This window comes from Hyaena hyaena, unplaced genomic scaffold (genome assembly GCF_003009895.1).
Source record: "Hyaena hyaena isolate Hyena2069 unplaced genomic scaffold, ASM300989v1 scaffold_37, whole genome shotgun sequence".
In the NCBI taxonomy this organism is placed as follows: Eukaryota; Metazoa; Chordata; class Mammalia; order Carnivora; family Hyaenidae; genus Hyaena; species Hyaena hyaena.
Genome location: NW_024080669.1, coordinates 1,458,144 through 1,479,986, shown reverse-complemented (window position 1 = coordinate 1,479,986; position 21,843 = coordinate 1,458,144). Strand labels below are relative to the sequence as shown.

The following is a 21,843-nucleotide window of genomic DNA, read 5'->3' as shown; positions in this document are numbered from 1 at the left end:
CAAGTCCTCTCTGTTCTTTGGGAGCAGGCCTTAACATATTTCTGTAAATATATTTGATTTTTATTGCTTAGGAAACTGATGTTTATGGAGACAAAGTACCACCTTACCAGGTTTGTCATGTAAAAGCAGTCTTTGACCCCATCCTAAATTTCCATTTCCCTAACCAACTACTCCCAACCGTTTTGGCTAGTTTTTCTGCTATTTACATCTGTGCTTGCGAATTTTGCGTATAGATAGCTGTTTCCTGATTTTTTAGCTTTAAGTATTGTCTGTTTTCTTTCACCTGTGGAAATGAGGGTTAGCTTTCTTATATGCTGATTCTTCCCCCACCAAACACGCTCACTCAGCCTTCTGGCGTGTCCAGTATGGCGTCCTCACAACGTTTGGTTAAAGTTGAAGTGTTTATCACAGTTTAGTGTTTATATTAGGATGACTACATTAAGTATTGTTTACAGCTAAGCCATGTTATGTGCTATGATTAGAATTCAATTTTTCTTCCCTCTGGAGTTAATACTTGCCATCGTTTTTGTGTGCGTGGCTCTTGTTGAGAATTAAAAAAAAATTAGGGGCGCCTAGGTGGCTTAGTCGGTTAAGTGTGTGACTTCGGCTCAGGTCATGATCTCTTGTGGGTTTGAGCCCCTCATCGGGCTCTGTGCTGACAGCTCAGAGCCTGGAGCCTGCTTCGGATTCTGTGTCTCCCTTTCTCTCTGCCCTTCCCCTGCTCATGCTGTGTCTCTTTCTCTCTCTCGAAATTAAATAAACATTAAAAAAATAAAAAAATAAGTTATTTAAAATAATCATATGGGTGCCTGGGTGGCTCAGTTGGTTAAGCGTCTAAGTCTTGGTTTTGGCTCAGGTCATGATCTCATGGTTTCGTGGATTCAAGCCCTACATCAGGCTCTGCACTGGCAGTGTGGAGCCTGCCTGGGATTCTCTGTCTCCCTCTCTCTTGCTCTTTCACTCTGTCTCTCTCAAGATAAATACATAAACTTGGGGCGCCTGGGTGGCTTAGTCTGTTAAGCGTCCGACTTTCGCTTGGGTCGTGATCTCGCGGTTCGTGGGTTCGAGCCCCGCGTCGGGCTCTGTGCTGACTGCCAGCTCAGAGCCTGGAGCCTATTTCACAGTCTGTGTCTCCCTCTCTCTCTGACCCTCCCCTGCTCATGCTGTCTCTCTCTCTCTCCTAGAAATAAATAAAAATATTAAAAAAAAAAAAGATAAATACATAAACTTAAAAAAAAAACTTAAAAAAAATTACAGATTTATGGGAAGTTGCAGAAATACTGTAAAGAGGGCCTGTATACCCTTCAGCCAGTTCTCCCCAGTGGTAACATCTTGCATAGCTGTATACAACGTCCAAACAGGGAAATGGATATTGGTAAAATCCTCCGACCTTATTCAACTTTCACCAAGCCTCTCACTTTTAATTCTGTGTGTAACTGAAAGGCACCACTTCCGCTGCTGCGATTTTTGCCCAAGCTGCCGTAGCGTCTCCTAGGATTCCTGCAGTAAATATCCTACTGATTTTTTGTTTCTACTCTTTTCTCCTCCAGTCCATTTCACACTGAGCAGCAAGAGGGATCTTCTAAAAACATTAGGTCAAATCCTTTATCATTTCCCTGTTTCCCTTAGAATTAGATTCAAGCTCTTCACTGTGACCTGTAAGGCCCCACGGGACCTGGCTCTTGCCTGCCTCTGCAGTGACACCCCTGGCCCCTGGCACCTCGAGCCAGCGCGCCTTGCCTTTACTGTCCCTCTGCCTGCGTGCACTTCCTGCCCCTCTTGAAAAGGCCAGCTTCTCCTCCAGGCCTCCGCCCCGCGGCCCTCTCCCCGGACTCTCCCTGGCCACCCAGACTAAAGTGTCCTCCTATCCCTCCCATGTGTAGATGATCCCAGTCTATGCTCATCGGACTTAGTCGCTGGTTTACTTGCTTCATGTCCACGTCCTGTGCGAGGATGTAAGTTTTATGGGGTGGGAACCTGTCTGTATCGTTCACCGCTCTGAGCTTGTCACCCTGCCCGGGTGATCACTCCCCGGCACGGAGCGTGCGCTTGGTGATGGTGGGAACGAGGGTTGCCTGGGCCAGGGACCCTGATGATGGGCTTGTGTGCTCAGAGAGCTGCTGTATCAGCCAGCAGTGGTGAGCTGCCCTGCAGAGAGGCTAAGGCTGGTCCTCCCACTGACTCCACAAAGGCTTCCCCTCCCTCTTCCACTGTTTCTCAGGACATAGAAGAAATAAAATAAAATTTCTTTCTTTGTAATCGGCGTATAACACAGTAGAGCCTGCTTTTTGCGCTAACTCCTACTCATGACTCCTCCTGTGGGAAACCCGTTAGCCTGGCAAAGGGCCCTACTTATATATTCCCACAGCACTTTATGGGGGACTAATTTTCTTTTAATGAAATCCACCCGTTTTCAGTATACAGTTTGATGAATTTTGACTCACTCGTGTAAGCACTCATGTAAGCACTCCAGAAAGTTCCCTTGTGCCTAGGCTGCTGCTGCTTTTTAAAAATTGTGCTGAAATGTATATAACATAAAATTTACCATTTCGGCCGTCCTTAAGGGTGTGGTTCGGTGGTGTTAAGTAGGTTCTTCGTATTGTGCCTCTGTGACTACCATCCATCTCTAGGATGTTTTCCACTTTGCAAAACTGAAACTCTCTACCCGTCAGACCTGAACTCCCCATTGCCCCGTCTCTCTCCCTCCCCCAGCCCCCAGTAACCACCAGACTGCTTTCTGTCTCTCTGAATTTGACTTTGGATTCTTTTTTTTCCTATTGTGGTAAAAAAATACATATGAGATTCATCATCTTAACCATTTTTAAGTGTGTAGTTCAGTAGGATTAAATAATAGCTTATTTTAAAATATTTTTAATGTTTATTTTATTTCATTAAAAATTTTCTTTAAATGTTTTATTTCATTTCTGAGAGAAAAAGAGAGGCAGCGTGAGCAGGGGAGGGTCAGAGAGAGAGGGAGACACAGAATCTGCAGCAGGCTCCAGGCTCTGAGCTAGCTGTCAGCACAGAACCTGATGTGGGGCTCGAACCCACGAACCCTGAGATCATGACCTGAGCTGGAGCTGGTTGCTTAACCAACTGAGCCACCCAGGTGCCCCTACTTATTTCATTTTTAAGTTAATTTATTTTGAGAGAGTGTGTGTGCATGTGCTCATGAGTGAGGAAGGTGCAGAGAGAGAGTACCAAGTAGGCGCTGTGCTGTCAGTGCAGAGCCTGACATGGGGTTCGATCTCATGAACTGAACCATGAGATCATGACTTGAGCCAGAGTCGAGAGTAGGACACTTAATAAACTGAGCCACCCAGGTGCCCCGATGGCTTTTTTAGGGTATGTTTAGATTTAGTTGCTAATGCAGAAAACTACACATGACAGTAGCACAAACACGGTAGTCCACAGCTGTTATGACAGCTCTACTATCACTAGGAACCCAGACTGCTGTCTTGTGCTTCTTCGTTTGTAACACGCAGCTTCTATCTCATAGTCCAAGATGGCTGCTATAGTTCCAGCCATCAGGTCCACATTCCAGCCAGCAGAGAGGTAAACGGGGCAGAAAGGCATGCGTTTTTCCTTTAAGAGCACTTCATAGAAAGCACACATTATTTTGCCCTTATGGCCCATTGGAAAGAACCTAGCCACATAGACACCTCTTGCTGCAAGGGAACTGGGAAATGTAGTCTTTATTCTGGACCGTATTCTATTTCTCCCTGCGCTGAGATCAATTTCTTCTTCCTGGACTGCAGATTCCCTCAGCCAGGGGCTGTGTCCTTTAGGCACAGAGCTAGGTCCTTAATGTTTGTTGTACAAATAAGCGATTCCAGCTGAACCATCTTATTTTGAATATTAGAGAAGTGAGGCGTCGAATTGTGGAGTGACCAGGGTCATCGAGTCCAGATTCTGACCTAATTCAGGAACTGCTTTACTGGACTGGGCAGATGAGCTCCACTGAGCATGCCCACTGCTGGGCACTGCCCACCTCTGCTTCTGGGCAGCTCCAGCCAGCCAGGGCCCCTTCTGGGTGTGGAGCCAAACTTGGTCTCCCGGGAACTCTCCCACATTGTCCCCTACACCACGTGTCCACTTTCCATACCGTCCCCTGGCTCCAGGCTTTCCTTTGCCAGGTACAGATGCCTCCTGTGGGTCTTCACAGGATGTGAACTTCCCTGGGGCTGAGAGCCCTGGGCACGAAGGCAGCCCACCTTTGTCCTGGGCTGTGTGGAAGAGAGCTGATGGCCCCCACACTTTTCTGGTTCTCTGAAGGTCTCCAGCTCCAACATTTCCTCTTCTCCTGAGATGGCTGCTTTCTCATGTAAAGGCAGACATGCCCTTCGAAGCACGGAAGCTGCAAACACAGGGAGGGGACCGAGGTCACGCTGAGAAGGCTGGAGGACGCAGGTCACAGGTACCCCAGACACTGCGTAGATTTATTGGTTGGCCTGTGAAAGTCCCTGCGTCTCTGCATGGTGGCCTCCTAGCCCTTTCCGAGGGAGGTGCTAGATGCTGGAGAGACCTTAACACTGTGCCCTGTGCAGCTGGTCCTCTGTCTCAGTGGATGATCGGGTCAGAAACGGGGGTGTGGAATGGGGCTTCTGTTGCTGTTGAGCAAGAAGAATCCAGGCCCCAAGGTAGGGACTGAGACGGCTGAGGGGGATATGGGAGAGGGGTGAGGAGGAATAGGGAGGAGGTTGGTGGGCTGGGGTCTGGGGCATGTGTTCAGAATCTAGGGCAGGCTCCCACCCTCTTTATGGTTAGCCATGTCATTGTGGACATCCCAGAGAGGACCCGATGGCTGTCGTGGCCTGCCTCTGAGAGCCCGGGTCTCTCCCAGCACCCAGCATGCTCTTTCTGGGTTGGCTTATGTTGTGAGGCCTGACGACCCAGGCTTTAAGTGGTAGGGCCCCCTTTAGGGCCCCCTTATTTCTCTCTTCTCTTTTCCTGCCTTCCTAGGGCCCCTGATTCTCTGATGGCCTCTGTGGCTTCTTAAACTGTCCTCCCCCAAGCGTGGCTGTGGTGGTAGAGGGGGTGGGGGGAGGGGCAGCGCTGTCTCCCCAGGACCCTCTGCGGAGTGTGGCTGCTAAACTCCAGGGGAGCCGCCCCAGGGTATGACCAAGGCCACAGAGGAGGCTTTACCCAGGGGTTCTCACAGTTGAGGCTTCACACCTGGCTTCTCAGTTCCTTCTCAGTCCTAGTTTTAACTCTTACCACTCCAAGGGTGGCATTCAAACTCCCTTCTCCCACAGAGGCTCTTATTATTTTCTTGGCATGGTGCTCCAAGCCCCCAGCAGAGCTGAACGAGAGGAACCTGTGTCCGTTGGTGTCCTCTGGAGACCCCAGGCCGGCTGCACCATGCTGGGTGATGGGGGCCTCATGGTCGGTAATACAGGCGGCTCTGTCTCCCAACTCACAGCCTTCTCTTTGGGCGTGGCTGCTGCGCAGGACTGCAAGGCACAGGCATCAACAGGAGGTGTCAGGAAGAGTGGGAGCAGGGGGCATGAATTTAGATCCTGGGCTTCTAAGTAAATGCTTAGAATCAGCCTGCATTGTGGGAAATACCAAAGGAATAAGCCTTTGCATAGTCACCACCCCCTTCCCCCAAATCTCAGGGGGAGGCAAAGCCGAGAAATCTCTCTGGGGGAACCTGGAACCACCTCATGATCCTGTTCCAGCTCCCGCGCGTGGATGACCCGGATGTTCACATTCTACTCATTGACTCTTCGGGGAGGGAGCCGGGCACAGGCCTCGCTGTCCCCCCCTCTCCCCCCCCCGCCCCGTCCAGTCCTTTATATGGTCATGTTAGATTTGAGAAGACATGCTGTCCTTACATCTTGAGGACCTGCTCAGCTCCCATCTGCCACCTGCTGTGACTCCTCTCAGTGTCCCAGTACCTACCCTCTCTCTCTAGCAGATGTAACTTGCGGGGGCATTTCCGAGAACAGCCAGATCGGAGAGGGAAAAGCAGGCTCTACACCTTAGCACTTGCTGGCCTCTTGGGCCATGTGGCTTGGCCCCCATGTTGGCAGGTTAGTCTGTCGTTCCTGCCAGATGAGTCAGCAGAGGACGGGACATTCATTTCTTCGGGCACATGTGCCAGGTTAGAGTTGCTCTGAAAAGTCTTGCATGGAGTGGCCCCCCTGCCTCCACCCCAACCAGGGGCAGCAGGGAGGGGAAGGGCTGATGGAGGCAGGGAGGAGGGAGAGAGAGAGAGAGAGGGCCGCTGGGACCATCTAGGTAGGTGCACAGCAAAGGGGAGGGAGGCGGGCCTGGGGAGAGATGGGGGAGCAAAGCAGAGAAAGGCGAGAAGACGGATTCCAGAGCCTTGGTTTTATTATACGGTTTTCTTTTTCCTCAGTGAGTTACAATAAGCTGTGGTGGCAGGGCACACAGTCACAGGACAGGGCACAGCGGCGGCTGGGGAGCTGGGTGTTGGGAAAAGCCATCGCTCGAGGCATGTCCCGCTTATGGGTCTCAATGCACGGGCTGCCTCAGACACCACCCCCCCCTCCTGCCCCCAGGCCAGGTCCCTGAGAGGGCAGGCCTGTGGGGCAGAGGGTGGTCTCAAGGCTTGTCCACTGGCCAGCAGAGGGAGGGGCTGGAGCTGACTGGGGAGGGAAGGAAGAGCCTCGCAAACACTTGGGCCAACGTCTGCTCCGCTCTGGGGCTCTACCTGGCCCGACTCACTGCCTTGCAGGTCAGAGTTCTGGAAGCTCTTAAGAGCTTGGGCCAGGCTGGGAGGACTCCTGTCCTCTGCCGCCCTTTCAACCACTGCTTGAGGTGGTGAGCAACAGCAGGCTCTCAGTTTTAGTTTCATCAGGTTAGAGAGGCCCGATGGACCCTCTCTTCTACGCCTTCTCCAACCCTCCATTAGCATTTCTCCCGGGCAGAACCTGCGTTTTCGCACCAGGCCTGAGGTCCCGAGGGCACCTTGGCAGTGGAAAACAGATGGCTTCTTGCTGTAGCAGAGGGTGCTCCTGGACATGCTCATTCTCTCCTCTTGGGATGGGCCCCAGATGCTTGGCGGTGCCCTCACATCCGGGGTCTTCGGGCACCCTTCCTGCCTGCTGGGGGATGTGCCAGGCCCAGATGCACCCCATCCTTCTCCTCATCCAGGTCTCTCCGGGGCCTCTGGTCCTGGTGGGCAAGGATGACCCCTCCCCCCTAGGGACTGGCACCCCTCCATCCTTCTACCCCTCCCATGCCCTCACCGTCCATCACACCCCAACCCTGGCTTCCCTTTTCACAAACTCCCAAAGTAAAGGAAGGATAAACCAGATAGAAGCAACTCTGGAACAAAGAGTAAAAAAACAACAACAAAAAACCAACCCAAAAAAAGACAGCCAGTGGCGTGCGGGGAGGGTGTGAGCGGCAGTGGGGCGGGGTGATGGGTAGATAATGGCATGCGGCACTGGGGTTCTTTGTGAGGGGTGGGGTCCCCATTTCTCCCCGGGGTGTGTGAGGGATTGAGGGGGGAGGTCAGCCAACTCCAAGAAGTAGGGTCTCTGGACTGGGCCTTGTGGCTTCCTGCCCAGCCAGTCACAGGGAGATGAAGTCCATGGCCTGCAGGAGAGGCAGGGAGAGCAAGAGCAGCAACAGCCACGAGGTGTTCTGGGCCAACAGGCTTATGCCCTCACACTTGACCAGTTTGTCTGCGGAGAGAGAACGGGCAGGAGTGAAGAGGGACCGGGATTCAGGCAGCCACAGGCCCCGAGCAAGGGCACATTCCCTTGGGGAGGCCGGTGTCAGGATGCCTCCTGACAGAATCGGGGCCCGTCTGCTCTAGCAGGACCATCCGTCTTCCCCGTTGGCAGGTTCCTGAGCTCTTGAACAAACATCGTATCAAATCTTCATTAAGCACCATCCAAAGAAAACTATGGGTGAGGCAGCTAGTGTCATCCCTGTGTTCTAGGCGGGGAGGAGGAGGGCTGGGGAGGCCAGCCCATTTGCCCAGTCACGGTGGAAGTGCTCCACCACTCTGCCTGTCTCACTGTTCCCTTCGCCGTCCTCCCTCTTCACACAGAAGGCAGTGGTTCCCCAGGGCCCCGGCAGTTGGGGGAAGGAGGAGAGAGGTTTCTGGGGCCCCCGTCTTCTTCGGCCCAGCCAAGGGGGACCGCCTGCTGTCCTTGCCAGCCCTTTCTCCCTAGCCCCCCTCCCCCAGCTCACTTGGCCTTGTTGGGAGCTTGCCTCACCTCTGAGCACAGAGACATTCTTGCTGGAGGTGGTAGTAGGCTGGCCGGAGAGCTGGAGTTCACATGTGTACATCCCCTCGTCCTTGGTGGTGAAGCTGGATAAGTAGAGGACCTTGATGTTGTACTTGCTGGTGAAGTTGGTTCGGGAGCGGTACGAGTGCTCAGGCACCCCCATAGTGCCAAAGATCACGTGCTTCTTCTTCTCACGGGTTATGCTGAACTCATACTGGATGGGCGAGGTGGTAGAGTTCTCATGGCGGCAGTCCAGACGGAGGCTCTGGTCCACCAGGCAGGCTGTCAGGCTGGTCACTTTCTGCCCACGGGCTACCTGCAAGACTGGCACCGGCAGTGCCCACTCCCAAGTTGGGGGGCCTGCAGAGCAAGGGGCCTCCCACCCACATTAACAGTAGGAGATGGCCTGGCCAGGGAGGGCACAAGGGTCTGTTCTATGGGCACCCTTCCCCACCCCAGAGGTCCCCTAGGGCCAGTTCAACCTCCCCCTTATAGACTACCCCCCCATTTTCTTTAGTCCTGGGTGTTTCAGAGGCAAGAGATCTTGGGGAGTTGATGTCGGTTCCTGGTTCTCATTTGGAGATTCCACTTCATTGTGGGACAGACTCCGTGGATTGCATTTCCAAAGACCACCTCAAGCGGTCAGATCAGCAAGGCTGCTCAGCCGATTTAGGGATGAAAAAGAGCCTTCTCGGGGCACCTGGGTGGCTCAGTCGGTTAAGCGTCTGACTTCGGCTCAGGTCATGATCTCATGGTTCATGGGTTCAAGTTCTGCGTCAGGCTCTGTGCTGACAGCTCAGAGCCTGGAGCCTGCTTCAGATTCTGTGTCTCCCTCTCTCTCTGATCCTCCCCTGCTCATGCTGTCTCTCTCTTTCTCTCAGAAATAAATAAAAAACATTAAAAAAAAAAAAGAAAAAGAGCCTTCTCTCCCTTCGTCATCTCCGCCTTCTGAGGTTGAGGGGAAGGAGCTCACTTCTCTGAAGGGAAGGAAGCCAGTGTGCTTGGAATCCCAGCCCCACCCCTTGCCCAGTACCTGTCAGCAGAACAGCGATGCCGATGGTGGGGTTCATGGTGCAGAGAGCTCAGTCCTTGATCTGGGGGTGGGATAGGATGGCTATCAGCCTAGAGGTGGGGCAGGTGTACCCACACTTCCTGCTCAGGCTGGAGGGCCTGTGCCATGATGGCCTCTGGCTCTGGCAGCCATGCACGGTGCTCTCCATGGTTGTTCTCTCCCGTTTACTAGAGAATGTGACACTGCCACTAAGTGCTTACCCCCTCCAGGAAGGCAAGGGGGAGGGAGGACATACCCTGTAATGGTGTGCGCTTTGAGTAAATGACTTTCACCGTTTCCTTTTCCCTTCAGGAAGGCAGGGACTTTCCTATTTTTTAACTGTGGCAAAATAGACATAGCATTTACTCCCTTTATCGTTTTTAAGTGTCTGGTTCAGTAGTGTTAAGTTCACTCACATCGTGGTGCAATCTCCAGAACTCTTTTTATTTTGTGACACTAAAACTGTACCCATTCCACAAAAACTCCCCATTCAGGGACTTTCTGTTTCTTGTTCAGGAGAAAGTCCCCAAAGAGTTCCTGGCATATAACGGATGCTCAGAAGATATCGAATGAATGAATGAATCAGCTTTAGTTCCTCCAGGGTGGCGATGGGTTTAGGAAAAATGATACACATCTGGCACTGAGGACTGCTCCATGGTAAGTGACCCACGGACATTCATTTCCCTCTGCCGAAAGGACTGTGTGGCTAAGATGCTTCCAGATAGGGCTGTACCCAGCACACAGCTAAGGTTCTCCCGAATATATTTGAGGGAAAGCGACTGTGCTCTCTGATTGCATATGTCCTCTGCTTGCATAGGAACCAAGATGTTTCCAAATGTTCAGCCCTCTGGGCATGTCTCTTAGCCCTGCTACAGCAGACTCCCTGTCTAGGCTCTCTGCCTTGTCTTTTTTCAAAGCCTGCTCAGGACCAGCATCCGGGCAGTGACACGGAGCAGGTAGCTTGGCCTGTCCGACTGGGTGGTGCTCACTAGGGAGAGGCCGCTGGAGTGGCTTGCGCCTGGGAGTGTGCGCAGGGGGGCCCTGCCCTGGTGCCTGCGCCCAGGTGCACCTTGAGCCAGATGGATCCAAGGTCCCGGGCGCTCAGCCCTGAGGCTGGGGGAGGCTGGGGTCCCGCGATGCCAGGGCCTGCAGTGCACCCTCGGAAATATAACTGAGAGGACCCTGGAGGTGCTGTTGGAGCGGAAAGGGGGTCGGCATGTGGCTCTGATTCGCAGACACTGAGTCACGGAGGAGGGGTGCAAGCTTGTGATCTAGGAGGGAAAGGGGAAGCCTCAGCTACAGCGGAAGGAATGGGGCCGGGGCTGGAGGAGGGATGGAGAGCCAAAGGGGTGGTAAGAGAGCGGCAGGGGAAGCACAGATGTTTTTATTTTCCCTCCTGCCCAGTGTCCTGCAGCCCAGAACCCAGGGAAGTTCTGCGCTCCCACCTTCTCTAGCTGCTGTTTGGCTCGCCCCATCCTCATTCCGTTTCTGAATTTCACCCGTCTCCTCTCCCAATTGAGGTCCCCCTTCCCCCTCCCACCCTTTCTCGGTTCTCCCCTCCCCCGTCCGCCCGCCTCCCAGTCCCCGCCCGCGGCACTGCGGTTTCCCTTGTCCTTTGACGCCCCACACCCAGCCCTCCGAGAGGTTGCAGGGCAGAGATTCCCTTCATCCGTTCTCCGATTTCACCGCCCCCAGCTCACGCCTCGGCGAGCTCGGTTTGGGGGTGTCTGTGTGGAGAGCAGAACCCAAGGCTCTCTGTCCTTGGCGCCCTTCCTCTAGATTCTCCTCCTGCGCCCCAGCCCCAGACAGCCGGTCCCTTTAGCAGGTGAAAGCCCGGGAGCTCCTTCCGCAAAAGGTGGGGTGCGGCTCGGCCCCTGGCTTGCAGCAGTTGCGTCCCGCTCACCCCTACCTGGGAAGCCGACCCCTACCCGAGCACCGCGAAGCTCCCAGCCGGGGGCGCCCCCAAACCTTTTCCCGAAGCCTCGGGGTGGGAGGACTTGCATGGGCGCGCTTGGGGGCTCTCCCAGCGCCCCGGGTCCCGCCCTGGCTCCTGCTCCCACCTGGGCTCCAGTCCTCCGCAGCCGCCGCTGCAGCCTGGCCCGGACGCTCCGCCGCCTCCAGTTGCAGCACCCCGCCGGCGCCCGCAGTTTTCACCGAGGGTGGGAGTGGGGGAGCGGGGAGGGCCCGACGCTCGGCCAATCAGAGCTCGAGTGGGGAGGTGGGGGCAGCGAGGAAGGAGGGAAGAGGGAGGAGGAGGTAGCCTGTTATAGATGTAGGAGAGTGGCCAGTCTGCCGCAGAAGGGGGACCTCACCCTGTGGCTGGCAAGCCAGGCCAGCGACGAGAGGGTTCAGGACCCCGGGGATCAGGGTGGGGCAGCGTAAGGAACACGAGGCGCCTCCCAGAACCCCGAAACGACTGCTCCCCTTTTAAGGGTTTAACCGTTTCTCCTGACCGAGGCTTCAGAAGCCTGTAGGAACACCAAAGGGTACGGAGTGGGGGACTCAGGCCAGCCACCCGCCCCTTTGGTCAGTGCCCACGCCTCCTCCTGCCCCCTCCTTTCCTTTTCATCTGGAACCCATCTCCCTGGAGCCTCCAGTGAGGAGTTTTGGAGTTGGAATATTCCAGGCTTTCTCCAAAGGAAGATGGCGGGGTGTTTTTCCACACTGGAGGGGCTCTCCAGAAGCAAGCAGGCATTGCATTCTGCTGGTCCTTCCTGATCCTGAGTTCTGCCCCACTCCCTCATCCATCCTAGAACACCCAGCCGTTCCAGGGCTTTCGGCTCTGGGGCACTCAGTCTCCCGCAGCTCCCGGGCTGGCACCTCCCAGAACAGACAGCCAGACAGCGGAATCCAATTCTTCTCGATTTCACATACTGCTCCTGATTCTAACCCTCCCCCCAACCTCCCCCCTCTCCCCCATCCCTGAGTAGTGAGTAACTGCTTGCTTGGTCTCCCCACAGGAGCAGAAATACTGTTTGCTGCCAGACACTGTGCAGGGCCCATTACATCCGCGGTTGTGCTGACCCCACACGGGGTGCATCCCATCCCACTCCGCATCCTGTTTCATGGCTAGTGAGTGGGACAGCTGGCCTGAGCCGTGAGACCCCAGGTCCTCAGTGCTGAGCCACTCCATTCCTGCATCTCAGCCCAGGGGGAGGGGACATTGTGGAACTGTGGGGGAAGGGGAGGAGACAGGGATGTCTAGAAAGGAATAGAGAAAGCCAGGCGTTTAATCTCCTGGGGCACCTGCCTGAGCTCTATCAATTTCAAGTCACCAGAAGCCCTTGGGTCTTTTTTTTTTTTTTTTTTTTTTGGTGGCCAGTGCCAATGACTTGTGTCTCCCACCCACAGGTGAGGTGAATTTTTTTGACGAAGGTTTATTTGGTTGATTTGCATCCTCATGGCCTTTTTGTGAATTCTGGTTGGGACATCCTCTGAGCTGGCCCTGCCTCCCGGCCATCCGCCTGCCCATTCTCCTATTTCTTCATAGCAGTCAGCCCTGGCACCTTAACTGCGGGTTCCATTACTGTAGTAACCCTGTTGGAAGTCATCCCTGGGCTAGCAAGTGGGAGATTCACTTCCCTCTCCTTCCCCGGGAGGGAAGGTGACCTCCCAGCACTGAGAATGATGGAACTTGCTAACTGCAAGGAGCTCCGAGGATGGTCTGGTCTGGGGGTCACTCACTGTGGTAAACAGCAGACACTCTGGAGGCGTTTTATCACAAATGCAGTTGTCCCTGCCCACCTGGGGTCTCCCTAGTCTAGTATTCCTGCTGCCTGTGTCTGCACTTTTCACAGGCTCCCCAGGGTCTGGGAACTGCAGAACACTGGTCTGGTACGACCATCCTCTCTTGGTAGGTCAGACGGTCTGGCTTCTCATTGTCTGTAGGATAATTTTTAAGGCCCTGGATGTCCTGGCTGTCAGCCTTCACCACCATTTCATCTTGCCCATTTATCTTCCTGCATATCCCAGAAATGCTGGCCTCCTCCCTGTCACTCCCTGCATTGTGTTCTTCTTCTTTTTTTTTTTTTGCTTAACAGATTCCTGATTCTCAGCCCAGGGACCTTTCCTACCAGAGCACAGTTGTTTTAGGCTAGGGCCTATCTCTCTCCTCTCTCTCTCTCTCATACACACACACACACGCACACGCACACGCACACGCACACGCACACACAGGTGGGACTGGAGACAGTTCCTTTTTTTTTTTTTTTTTTTGTTTTTGCAGAACATGGGGGATACCCAGAGGCCTTTTAACTACAGAAGCTGTCTGGGCTCTGGCTGGACAAGACCCTGGATGCTGTGTCCCACTCTGTGGCAGAGACTCTGAGTGTTGGTTGGATGGAAAGCCTCGCTGTGCTATTTTGATAAGGTTACGGGGACCTGGCCTACTTTCTGGGTCCCTAAGCACTTTACTTCAGGAAGGGGAGGGGAGTGTGGACTCCAGAGGTATAGCAGTTGTGTGTTTGCTAAAGCAAGATCTCTGGCTGACTGGAAGTAAGGGTTCACCTGAGACAATCTGGGGGCGGGGATGGACCCCAGGATGGTGAAGGGGAGATTTAAAAATTCCCACTTGCTGAGTACGTAGGTGGCTCAGTAGTTTAAGCGTCCATCTCTTGATTTTGGCTCAGGTCATGATCTTGTGGTTTGTGGGATCGAGCCCCACGTTGGGCTCTGCACTGGCACGCTGGTAGTGCAAAACCTGCTTGAGATTCTCTCTCTCTCTGTCCCTCCCCCACTCACCTGTGCATGGTCTCTCTCTCAAAATAAATAAATAAACGTTAAAGAAAGATTATAAAATAAATAAACTTAAAAAAAACCTCCTCCCATTTGTTAATGGGACAGGATCAGGGTGCTGAAAGCAGGGAAGGCTTAGAGCAATCCACTCAAAGCAAGATTTCCTTGACATCCTGTGGTTCTCTTGTTGGTTCCTTAGAATTAACTCTCGTATCATCTCCAGTTGCCCTAGCCAGAGACACATGGGGTAGAAACTCCTCTAAAAATGCATATTCCCTTAGGATGACCATAGGACTCCCAGGCGTTCACTCTTTTTATTCACCGATTTCATCAGATTGGGCTTATAGAATCGCACAGGTGACGGAAGCTGTCTCATCATTTAAAAAAAAAATTTTTTTAATGCTTTTATTTATTTCTAGGAGAGAGAGACAGACAGCATGAGCAGGGGAGGGTCAGAGAGAGAGGGAGTCACAGACTCTGAAACAGGATCCAGGCTCTGGGCTGGCAGTCAGCACAGAGCCCGAAGGGGGGCTTGAACCCACGAACCGCGAGATCATGACCTAAGCGAAAGTCGGACGCTTAACTGACTAAGCCACCCAGGCGCCCCAGCTGTCTCATCATTTTATAGCTGGAAACTGAGGTCCCAGAGGAAGTGATTTGCCAAAGGACCGACCAATACTTCGGAGCACTACCAGGACTAGCTATATCCTAGATCTCCTGACTCTGCATATAGTGCTCTCCACTGCTCCCGGGGTGGATCTTCAGACTTCTGCTAGACCGATTTCTCTCGTCTATGGTGAAATAAGAGAAACGAGGACAGTGTGGGATACTCTAAACATAGACATCAGGTTGCCACCTTGTTCTGATCACCTCCTCCTCACTGTGCTGATGAGGGAGGGATTGTTACCCTTGGGTTTCAGAGACGGCCGAAGACGTGGCACCTGACACAGGCAAGTGAGATCGACAGCAGGTTGTCGGTCACGTGTGCTCACAGCCCAGAGGAGGACACCGCACACATGAGTTGCTCAGTGGAGTGAAGAGCCAGAAGCCAGCTTTGTTGGCTAAGTGGTAGGATGGCCATTTCCAGCTGGAGGATTTGGTTGGCTTGTTGTGGGCTGGCATGGAACTGAAGCCTGCTGCTCAGGGATAATCAGGAACCGTGCCTAGTCCCCATGATAAGGAGGGTCGATTGGCTAGGGGAACTCCTTAGCAGGAGCTCAGCTGGAAGAAGGACCTGTGGCGAGGCCATTGAGGTGCTCTAGATTTTATCAGATGTCAAGACAGCACATACTGTTGAGTCCCTACTTGGGGCTCCTCGAGGTCTTATGCCACATACCTTGCCTTCCTTGGGAAGGCCTGTGTTCTCCTTCTAAGGTTATACTGTTCTGCTTCTTTGAAGTGGTGGCCTGTGTTTTTTTTTTTTTTTTTTAATATATTTTTTTAAATTTATTTCTAGGAGAGAGAGAGAGAGAGAGAGACAGTGTGAGCAGGGGAGGGTCAGAGAGAGAGGGAGTCACAGACTGAAACAGGCTCCAGGCCCTGAGCTGGCAGGCAGCACAGAGCCTGACGCGGGGCCCGAACCCACGAACCGCGAGATCATGACCTAAGTGAAAGTCGGACGCTTAACCGACTAAGCCACCCAGGCTCCCCAAGTGGCCTGTGTGTTTTTAATGCCCAAAGGCAAGAAAGGAAATTTGGTGATTTTGCATTAATCTGCAGATTTCTTTGGAAACATGACTGGTCTCTGAAATTCAAACATCTTGGAATCAAGGGCTCTACTCTGTGCTGCCTCTCCTAGTCTCCAGTTGAGGTCAACTCTCCAAGTGAGGTCACTGTCTGAAGAAGTGCATGTTTGGTTGGAGAGTATGACCAACATAAAAGTTAACTCTTAGAACACAGGGAAGAGAGCACCACGGAGATATAATAGTCAACATTTATTTTAAAACCTTTATTCATAGACATATGATTACATAACATTATCCTGGGCACAATAAACATCATTCTAGGCACGGGGCTAGACCCTGGGATTACAAAAATCAACAGAGCACAATCTTGGCCTTCAAAGGGCTGTCCAATGGGAGAGATAGAGATGATACAGAGATAATTAGAAAACAGTAGGGTAAAGGCAAAAGTAGAGATCCGTACAGAGTATTGTGGGGCCCCAAAGTAGGGAAAAGTGACAACCCAGTCTGTCAGAGAGGATTTCTTGGAGAAGAAGCATGAAATGGGTTTTTAAAGGTGAATGGGAGTTGCCCCGGTGTGGTAGATTGTTACATAAATGGTCACCAGTGAATCACGCATCCTGGTACCCATGCCTGTTGTGTGATTCCCTTCGGCTTGGCCGTGTGCCTTGTTTTGGCCAATGGGCCATCAGCAAATGAGATACAAACAGAAGCTTGGTAAGTCCTTGAATGTTGGGACTTGCCTTCTTGGAGTTCAGCTGCCATGTGAGGAAGTTTGAGCTAGTCATGTGGAGAACTGAGGTGCCTCCATTTATATCAGCCACCTAGCCCCCGGTTGACTGCCACATGATCACAAAAGCATATGTGATCACAAAAGCATGTGTAATCCCTATTGATGCCACATAGAACAGGAATAGAGCATCCTAGATAAGCCTCCTAAGCTCGTTCTAAAACCTGGATACAAATTCTTTGATACTACTTCATCAAGAAGTGAAGCCTATGACTCCCCCTCTTGAATCTCAGTGGGGATGTAACTGCTTCGACTAAAAGAATATGGCAGAAGTGATGCTAAAAGTCTTTTGAATTTACCTCTTAAAAGGCCATATATCTTTTACTTTGTTTGCTGGCATGCTCCCTTTTAGGGCCACAGTATAACACGTCTGAGTATCCTGAGGCCGTGCCGTAAGGAAGCCCTAGTCACATGGAGAGGCATCGGGTAGGCACTTAGGTAGACAGACCCACGTGAATTTAGCTTGCAGAGTCATTTCAGCCCAGACTCCAGACATGTAAATAAAGAAGCCTCCAGATAATCTCAGCCCCAAAGTTGTTTGAGTTGTCCACCTAGCTGCTCAAATTTTCAAGTGGAGGCCCCAGATGTGGGACAGAAACAAGTCTGAATTCCTGACCACAGAATTCATGAGCTTAACAAAATAGTAGTTGTTTTAAGCTGTTTTAGGCGGTTTGTTATGTAGTGATAGATATCTGATGCATAAGTTGGTACTCTTCTGAAACACTGAACATGTGACATTTGTAACAGGGGTATGGGTGAAGGCTTGAATGACAGGCAGCAAGAATTGTGAATATACTGGAAAGGGAGCTGGAAACTGCTTGGACCCAGGGTGACCAGTGTTACATGGTGCTGTGGCCACTGCCAGAAAGTGTGCCTGCTGAATTTGTGGGTTTGGCTTAAGAGATATGGAGATGGAATATTAAAAGTGCCATCCGAGTGCTTTCAGCTGGCGTGTCAGGTGCTATAAGGGAGAGATCAGCTAAATAAGGATCTGTCCAGTTTGCTGGATTGGAAAAGAAAACTAGTTCTCAATTTTATGCTTTCCAGGAAGCAACAGATTCCCAAAGTAAGAATTAGCCTAAAGGTAAAGATGAAATCAAGGGTATGATTGTAGAACCTTTGTTAAGACCCCAAGAGGATGTAAGGTGGTGCCTGGTAGACCTTCTCAGTTAAACAAAAGGGTTTCTAAGAATATTAAAGACGTTGTTCCACAGCTGAAGTAGAGTCTTCTTGAAAGTAACTATGTATGTGGCTTTTGGTGCAAGAAATGAACCCAGTAATACTCATAGAAAATAAATGAAGTTTTAAAGAGTACTGTTTTGGAAAAAACTATAGTTTGAGCTAAAATGAACTGAAATAGCTAAAAAAAAAAAAAAAGGGAAGAAAGGAGGCTTTTGGGCCCTCAACTTTCTATGGCAGTAAGCTGGTCAGTATTCACCAGGGACTTTTCTTATGGAAAGGAAAATCCTCTCAGAGGGTAGATCCAGGAGCCTACTGGGTATACTAGAAGCCAAGGAAAACTGGACTTTATTCAGGTAACATTCCTTCCTCCAAAGGAGAGGTCCTGATAACAGAACCTGGCTGGATTTCAGAATTGCTTTGAATCATCGATTGCTATATGCCTCTGATTTCTCTTTTAATGGGAACATCTATTGAGGCTACTCTGTGCCTGCTTCACCGCTGTATGCCGGGCACATGGAGGGCAGATGTCTTGTTGAATTGGTTCACAGGCCTGTGGGTCAAGAGGAGCCACACCCGAGGAGTTGCACTCCAGGAGGCTCAGCCATATCTAGACTTGCTGCATGTTGTGAGATCATAGACTTTGAGCCTGGTGTCATGATGGAATACTAGTTTGGGCGTTTGGGGGAAAGATGAGTACATTTCACATGTGGGAAGGCCGTGCGTTGGTAGGGGTAGAGGGCAGACTGGTAGGTTTCTCCGTTGATGGCCCTCCAGTGAGTCACCCTTCTTCCACATTGATGCTGGGCCCCACTCTATGAAACGCTTTGGTCAATGGGACTTCGGCAAATGTGTTGCAGGCAGAGACTTCCTAAGTGCTTGGCCATTAGGGCTTTCTTCTTGGAACCCAACTGCCAGATGAGGAGCCCAGACTAGTCGAGGGGAGAGACCTGAATTGAGATGCTCCAGCTGGCAGCTTCATACAATGGCTAGACACTGTGAGCTCCTCTTGGAGCATCCATCCCCAGTCAGCTGCCCGTAGTACATGGGTGAGCCCAGCAGGCCAGTTTGGAGCATATCTGTGCACTGTTCTAGCTGACCCCTAACCAAACCGCTGATTCACAGAATTATGATTGCCTTTAGGTAATATAGTGGTTTGATTGATATAAAGCAATAGATAACAAATAAACCAGATGAAGAGAAGAAAGGGCATTAAGACAGAGGAGATGGCATGAACAAAGGCATAGAGACAAAGCAAAGTGGGTAGGGGAAAATACAGGCAGTTTGGGGTTGTCTTAGGCAGCGAATGTTGAGAGGGGACACTGGAGAAATGGAGAAGAACCAGCTGAGAAAGCCCTTGTCTCAGGGCCTGGGTGATGGGGAGCCACCTTCTACAGAAGGGTGTAGATAGATGCATTCTTTAGAAAGGTTGCTCTAGGGACAGAATAGGGGATGAACAGAGGGCCATGTAGATCCTCTCTGGGCCAGGTGGTTTTTTACACATATGCTATGTTCAGAGCAGTGTTAGGGAGGTAGAGGACACCTTGGGAAACAAGATGGTATGGCAGACACTGCCTTGAGGTCACCATTGGTGTCTGTCTTATATACTGCTGTATCTTTGGGGCCTTCAGATCCCAGCACAAAGTCACTTCTCAATTGAATGTACGTATGTAGTATGTATGTGTTTGAAGTATAGTTGACATCAATATATTTTAAGTTTTTTAAATTTACATTCCGTTTAGTTAACATACAGTATAATATTAATTTCAGGTGTCTAACACAGTGTTCCAACAATTACATTAAGAAATGCTCACCAAGGTGTAGTTACCCTCCGTCACCATATTAACAATATTGTGGACTATGTTCCCCATGCTGTATTTTTCATCCGTGTGACTTAATTATTTTATAATTGGAAGTTTGTATCTCTTCATTCCCTTCACTTATTTTGTCCAGTTCCTTACCCCCCTCTCCTCCTACAACCACCAATTTGTTCTCTGTATTTATAAGTCTGTTTCTGGTTTTTTGTTTTGTTGTTTTTTTTTTTTTTTTAGATTCCACGTATAAGTGAAATCATATGGTATTTGTCTTTTCTCTGTCTGACTTATTTCACATAGCATAATACCATCCATGTTTCATCCTTTTTTTTGTGGCTGAGTAATATTCCATTGTGAATATATACCACATCTTCATTGAATCATCTATCAATGAACACAGAGATTGCTTCCATGTTTTGGCTATTGTAAAGCTACAAAAAGCAGCGTAGGGGTACCTATATGTTTTCAAGCTCATGTTTTCATTTTCTTTGGGTAGATACCCAGAAATGGCGTTGCTGGATCATATGGTAGTTCTGTTTTTGAGGAACCCCCTGTACTATTTTCCACAGTGACTACTCCAACTTACATTCCCACCAACAGTGCACAGTGCTTCCTTTTCTTCATATGCTCACCGCTTATTATTTCTTGTCTTTGATGCTAGCTACTCTCACTAGTGTGAGGTGATCTTATTGTGGTTTTGGTTTGCATTTCCCTGATGATGAGTGATGTTGAACATCTTTTTCGTACGCCTGTTGTCCATCATATATCTTCTTTGGAAAACCATTCAGGTTCTCTGCCCATTTTTTATTTATTTAAAAAATTCTTTAATGTTTGATGTTTATTTTTGAGAGAGAGAGAGAGAACAAGAGCAGGGGAGGGGCAGAGAGAGAAGGAGACACAGAATCTGGAGCAGACTCCAGGCTTGGAGCTGTCAGCACAGAGTCTGATGTGGGGCTTGAACTCACGATCTGTGAGGTCATGACCTGAGCCCAGGTAGGATGCTTCACCAACTGAGCCACCCAGGCATCCCTCTGCCCATTAAAAATTTTTTTAAATGCTTATTTATTTTTGAGAGAGAGAGAGAGACAGAAAGACAGAGAGACAGAGACCGAGACAGAAAGACAGAATGTGAGCTGGGGTGGGGCAGAGAGAGAGGGAGACACAGAATCCAAAGCAGGCTCCAGGCTCTGAGCTATTAGCACAGAGCCTGATGCAGGGCTTGAACTCACGCTGTGAGATCATGACCTGAGCCAAAGTCGGATGCTTCACCGACTGAGCCACCAAGATGCCCCTGCCCGTTGTTTTTGTTTGTTTTTAGAAGTGAGTTATATGAATTCTTTATATATTTTAGATATTAACTCCTTATCAGATAGGTCATTTGCAAATATGTCTGTTTCCCATTCAGTAGGTTGCTTTTTCATTTCGTTGATGGCTTTCTTCACTGTGCAAAAGCGTTTTAGTTTGATGCAGTCCCAATTGTTTATTTTATTTTTATTGCCATTGCCTAAGGAGACAGATCCAAAAATTTTTTTGCCAAGACTGATGTGTAAGAGGTTACTGCCTGTGTTTTCTTTTAGGGATTTTATGGTTGCAGGTTTTACATTTAGCTCTTTAATCCATTCCGAGCTTGTTTTTGTATATGGTGTGAGAAAAGGGTCTGGTTTCATTCTTTTGGATGCAGCTTTCCAGGTTTCCCAACAACCGCTTACTGAAGACTGTCTTTTACCCATTGTATATTCTTGCCTACTTTGCCAAATATTTTTTTAAAAATTTTAAACATTTATTTATTTTTGAGAGAGAGTCAGATATACAGCATGAGTGGGGGAGGAGTGGAAAGAATGGGAGAGACACAGAATCTGAAGCAGGCTCCAGGCTCTGAGCTGTCAGCACAGAGCCCCACGTGGGGCTCAACCTCACAGACTGTAAGATCATGACCTGAGCCGAAGTCATATGCTAAACTGACTGAGCCACCCAAGCGCTCCAACCTTTGTCAAATAATAATTGACAGTAACAGTGTGGGATTATTTCTAAGCTCCCAATTCTGTTCCATTGATCTACCTATCTGTTTTTGTGCCAGTACTGTAATGTTTTGGTTTCTATAGCTTTGTAAATTTGAAATCTGAGATTGTGATATCTCCAGCTTTGTTCTTCTCAATATTGCTTTGGCTATTCAAGGGTCTTTTGTGGTTCCATAAAAATTTCAGGATATTTTTGTTCTAGTTGTGTGAAAAATGCTGCTGGTGTTTTGATAGGGATTGCATTGCATGTCATCCTTGCACAGGGACCATTGCTAATCTCTGTATTGTTCCAGTTTTAGTATATGTGCTGCTGAAGTGAGCCCTGATAGGGATTGTGTTGAATCTGTAAATTGCTATGGGTAGTA

The 21,843-nt window shown here is 50.3% G+C and overlaps 1 protein-coding gene, 1 long non-coding RNA gene and 1 pseudogene across 5 annotated transcripts in view; 1 reads left to right on the top strand and 2 right to left on the bottom strand.

Annotated features, from left to right (window-relative positions):
* LOC120230006 overlaps positions 1 to 21,843 on the top strand; it is a 233,522-nt gene that overhangs the window by 9,145 nt on the left and 202,534 nt on the right. For 2 of the 3 annotated variants that reach the window (XR_005527895.1, XR_005527896.1), the window contains exon 2: positions 9,778 to 9,918. This is a non-coding gene — a long non-coding RNA (uncharacterized LOC120230006). Of the gene's footprint in view, positions 1 to 9,777; positions 9,919 to 13,486; positions 13,631 to 21,843 lie in introns of all 3 variants that reach the window. The other variant, XR_005527897.1, reaches the window with a different exon arrangement.
* THY1 (Thy-1 cell surface antigen) lies at positions 6,317 to 11,405 on the bottom strand. 2 transcript variants are annotated; one of them, XM_039229357.1, is made up of 4 exons: positions 11,322 to 11,405; positions 9,244 to 9,304; positions 8,199 to 8,534; positions 6,317 to 7,658 (listed from the first exon to the last, which is right to left on the bottom strand). In XM_039229357.1, the coding sequence occupies exons 2-4, from the start codon at positions 9,278 to 9,280 to the stop codon at positions 7,546 to 7,548; spliced, it is 486 nt and encodes a 161-aa protein (XP_039085288.1). In that variant the 5' UTR covers positions 9,281 to 9,304; positions 11,322 to 11,405; the 3' UTR covers positions 6,317 to 7,545. The 2 variants fall into 2 exon arrangements, with proteins under 2 accessions (XP_039085288.1, XP_039085289.1); XM_039229358.1 differs by lacking the exon at positions 11,322 to 11,405 and adding an exon at positions 11,230 to 11,313.
* On the bottom strand, positions 21,705 to 21,801 carry LOC120230047 (annotated as a pseudogene).

Excerpts from the sequence above, each read along its gene's own strand:
- THY1 (XM_039229357.1), bottom strand. The coding sequence starts at position 9,280 with ATGAACCCCACCATCGGCATCGCTGTTCTGCTGACAG. Across the intron at positions 8,535-9,243 it reads CATCGCTGTTCTGCTGACAG|TCTTGCAGGTAGCCCGTGGG; the intron begins GTACTGGGCAAG and ends TGCCGGTGCCAG. Across the intron at positions 7,659-8,198 it reads GAATGTCTCTGTGCTCAGAG|ACAAACTGGTCAAGTGTGAG; the intron begins GTGAGGCAAGCT and ends CTCTCTCCGCAG.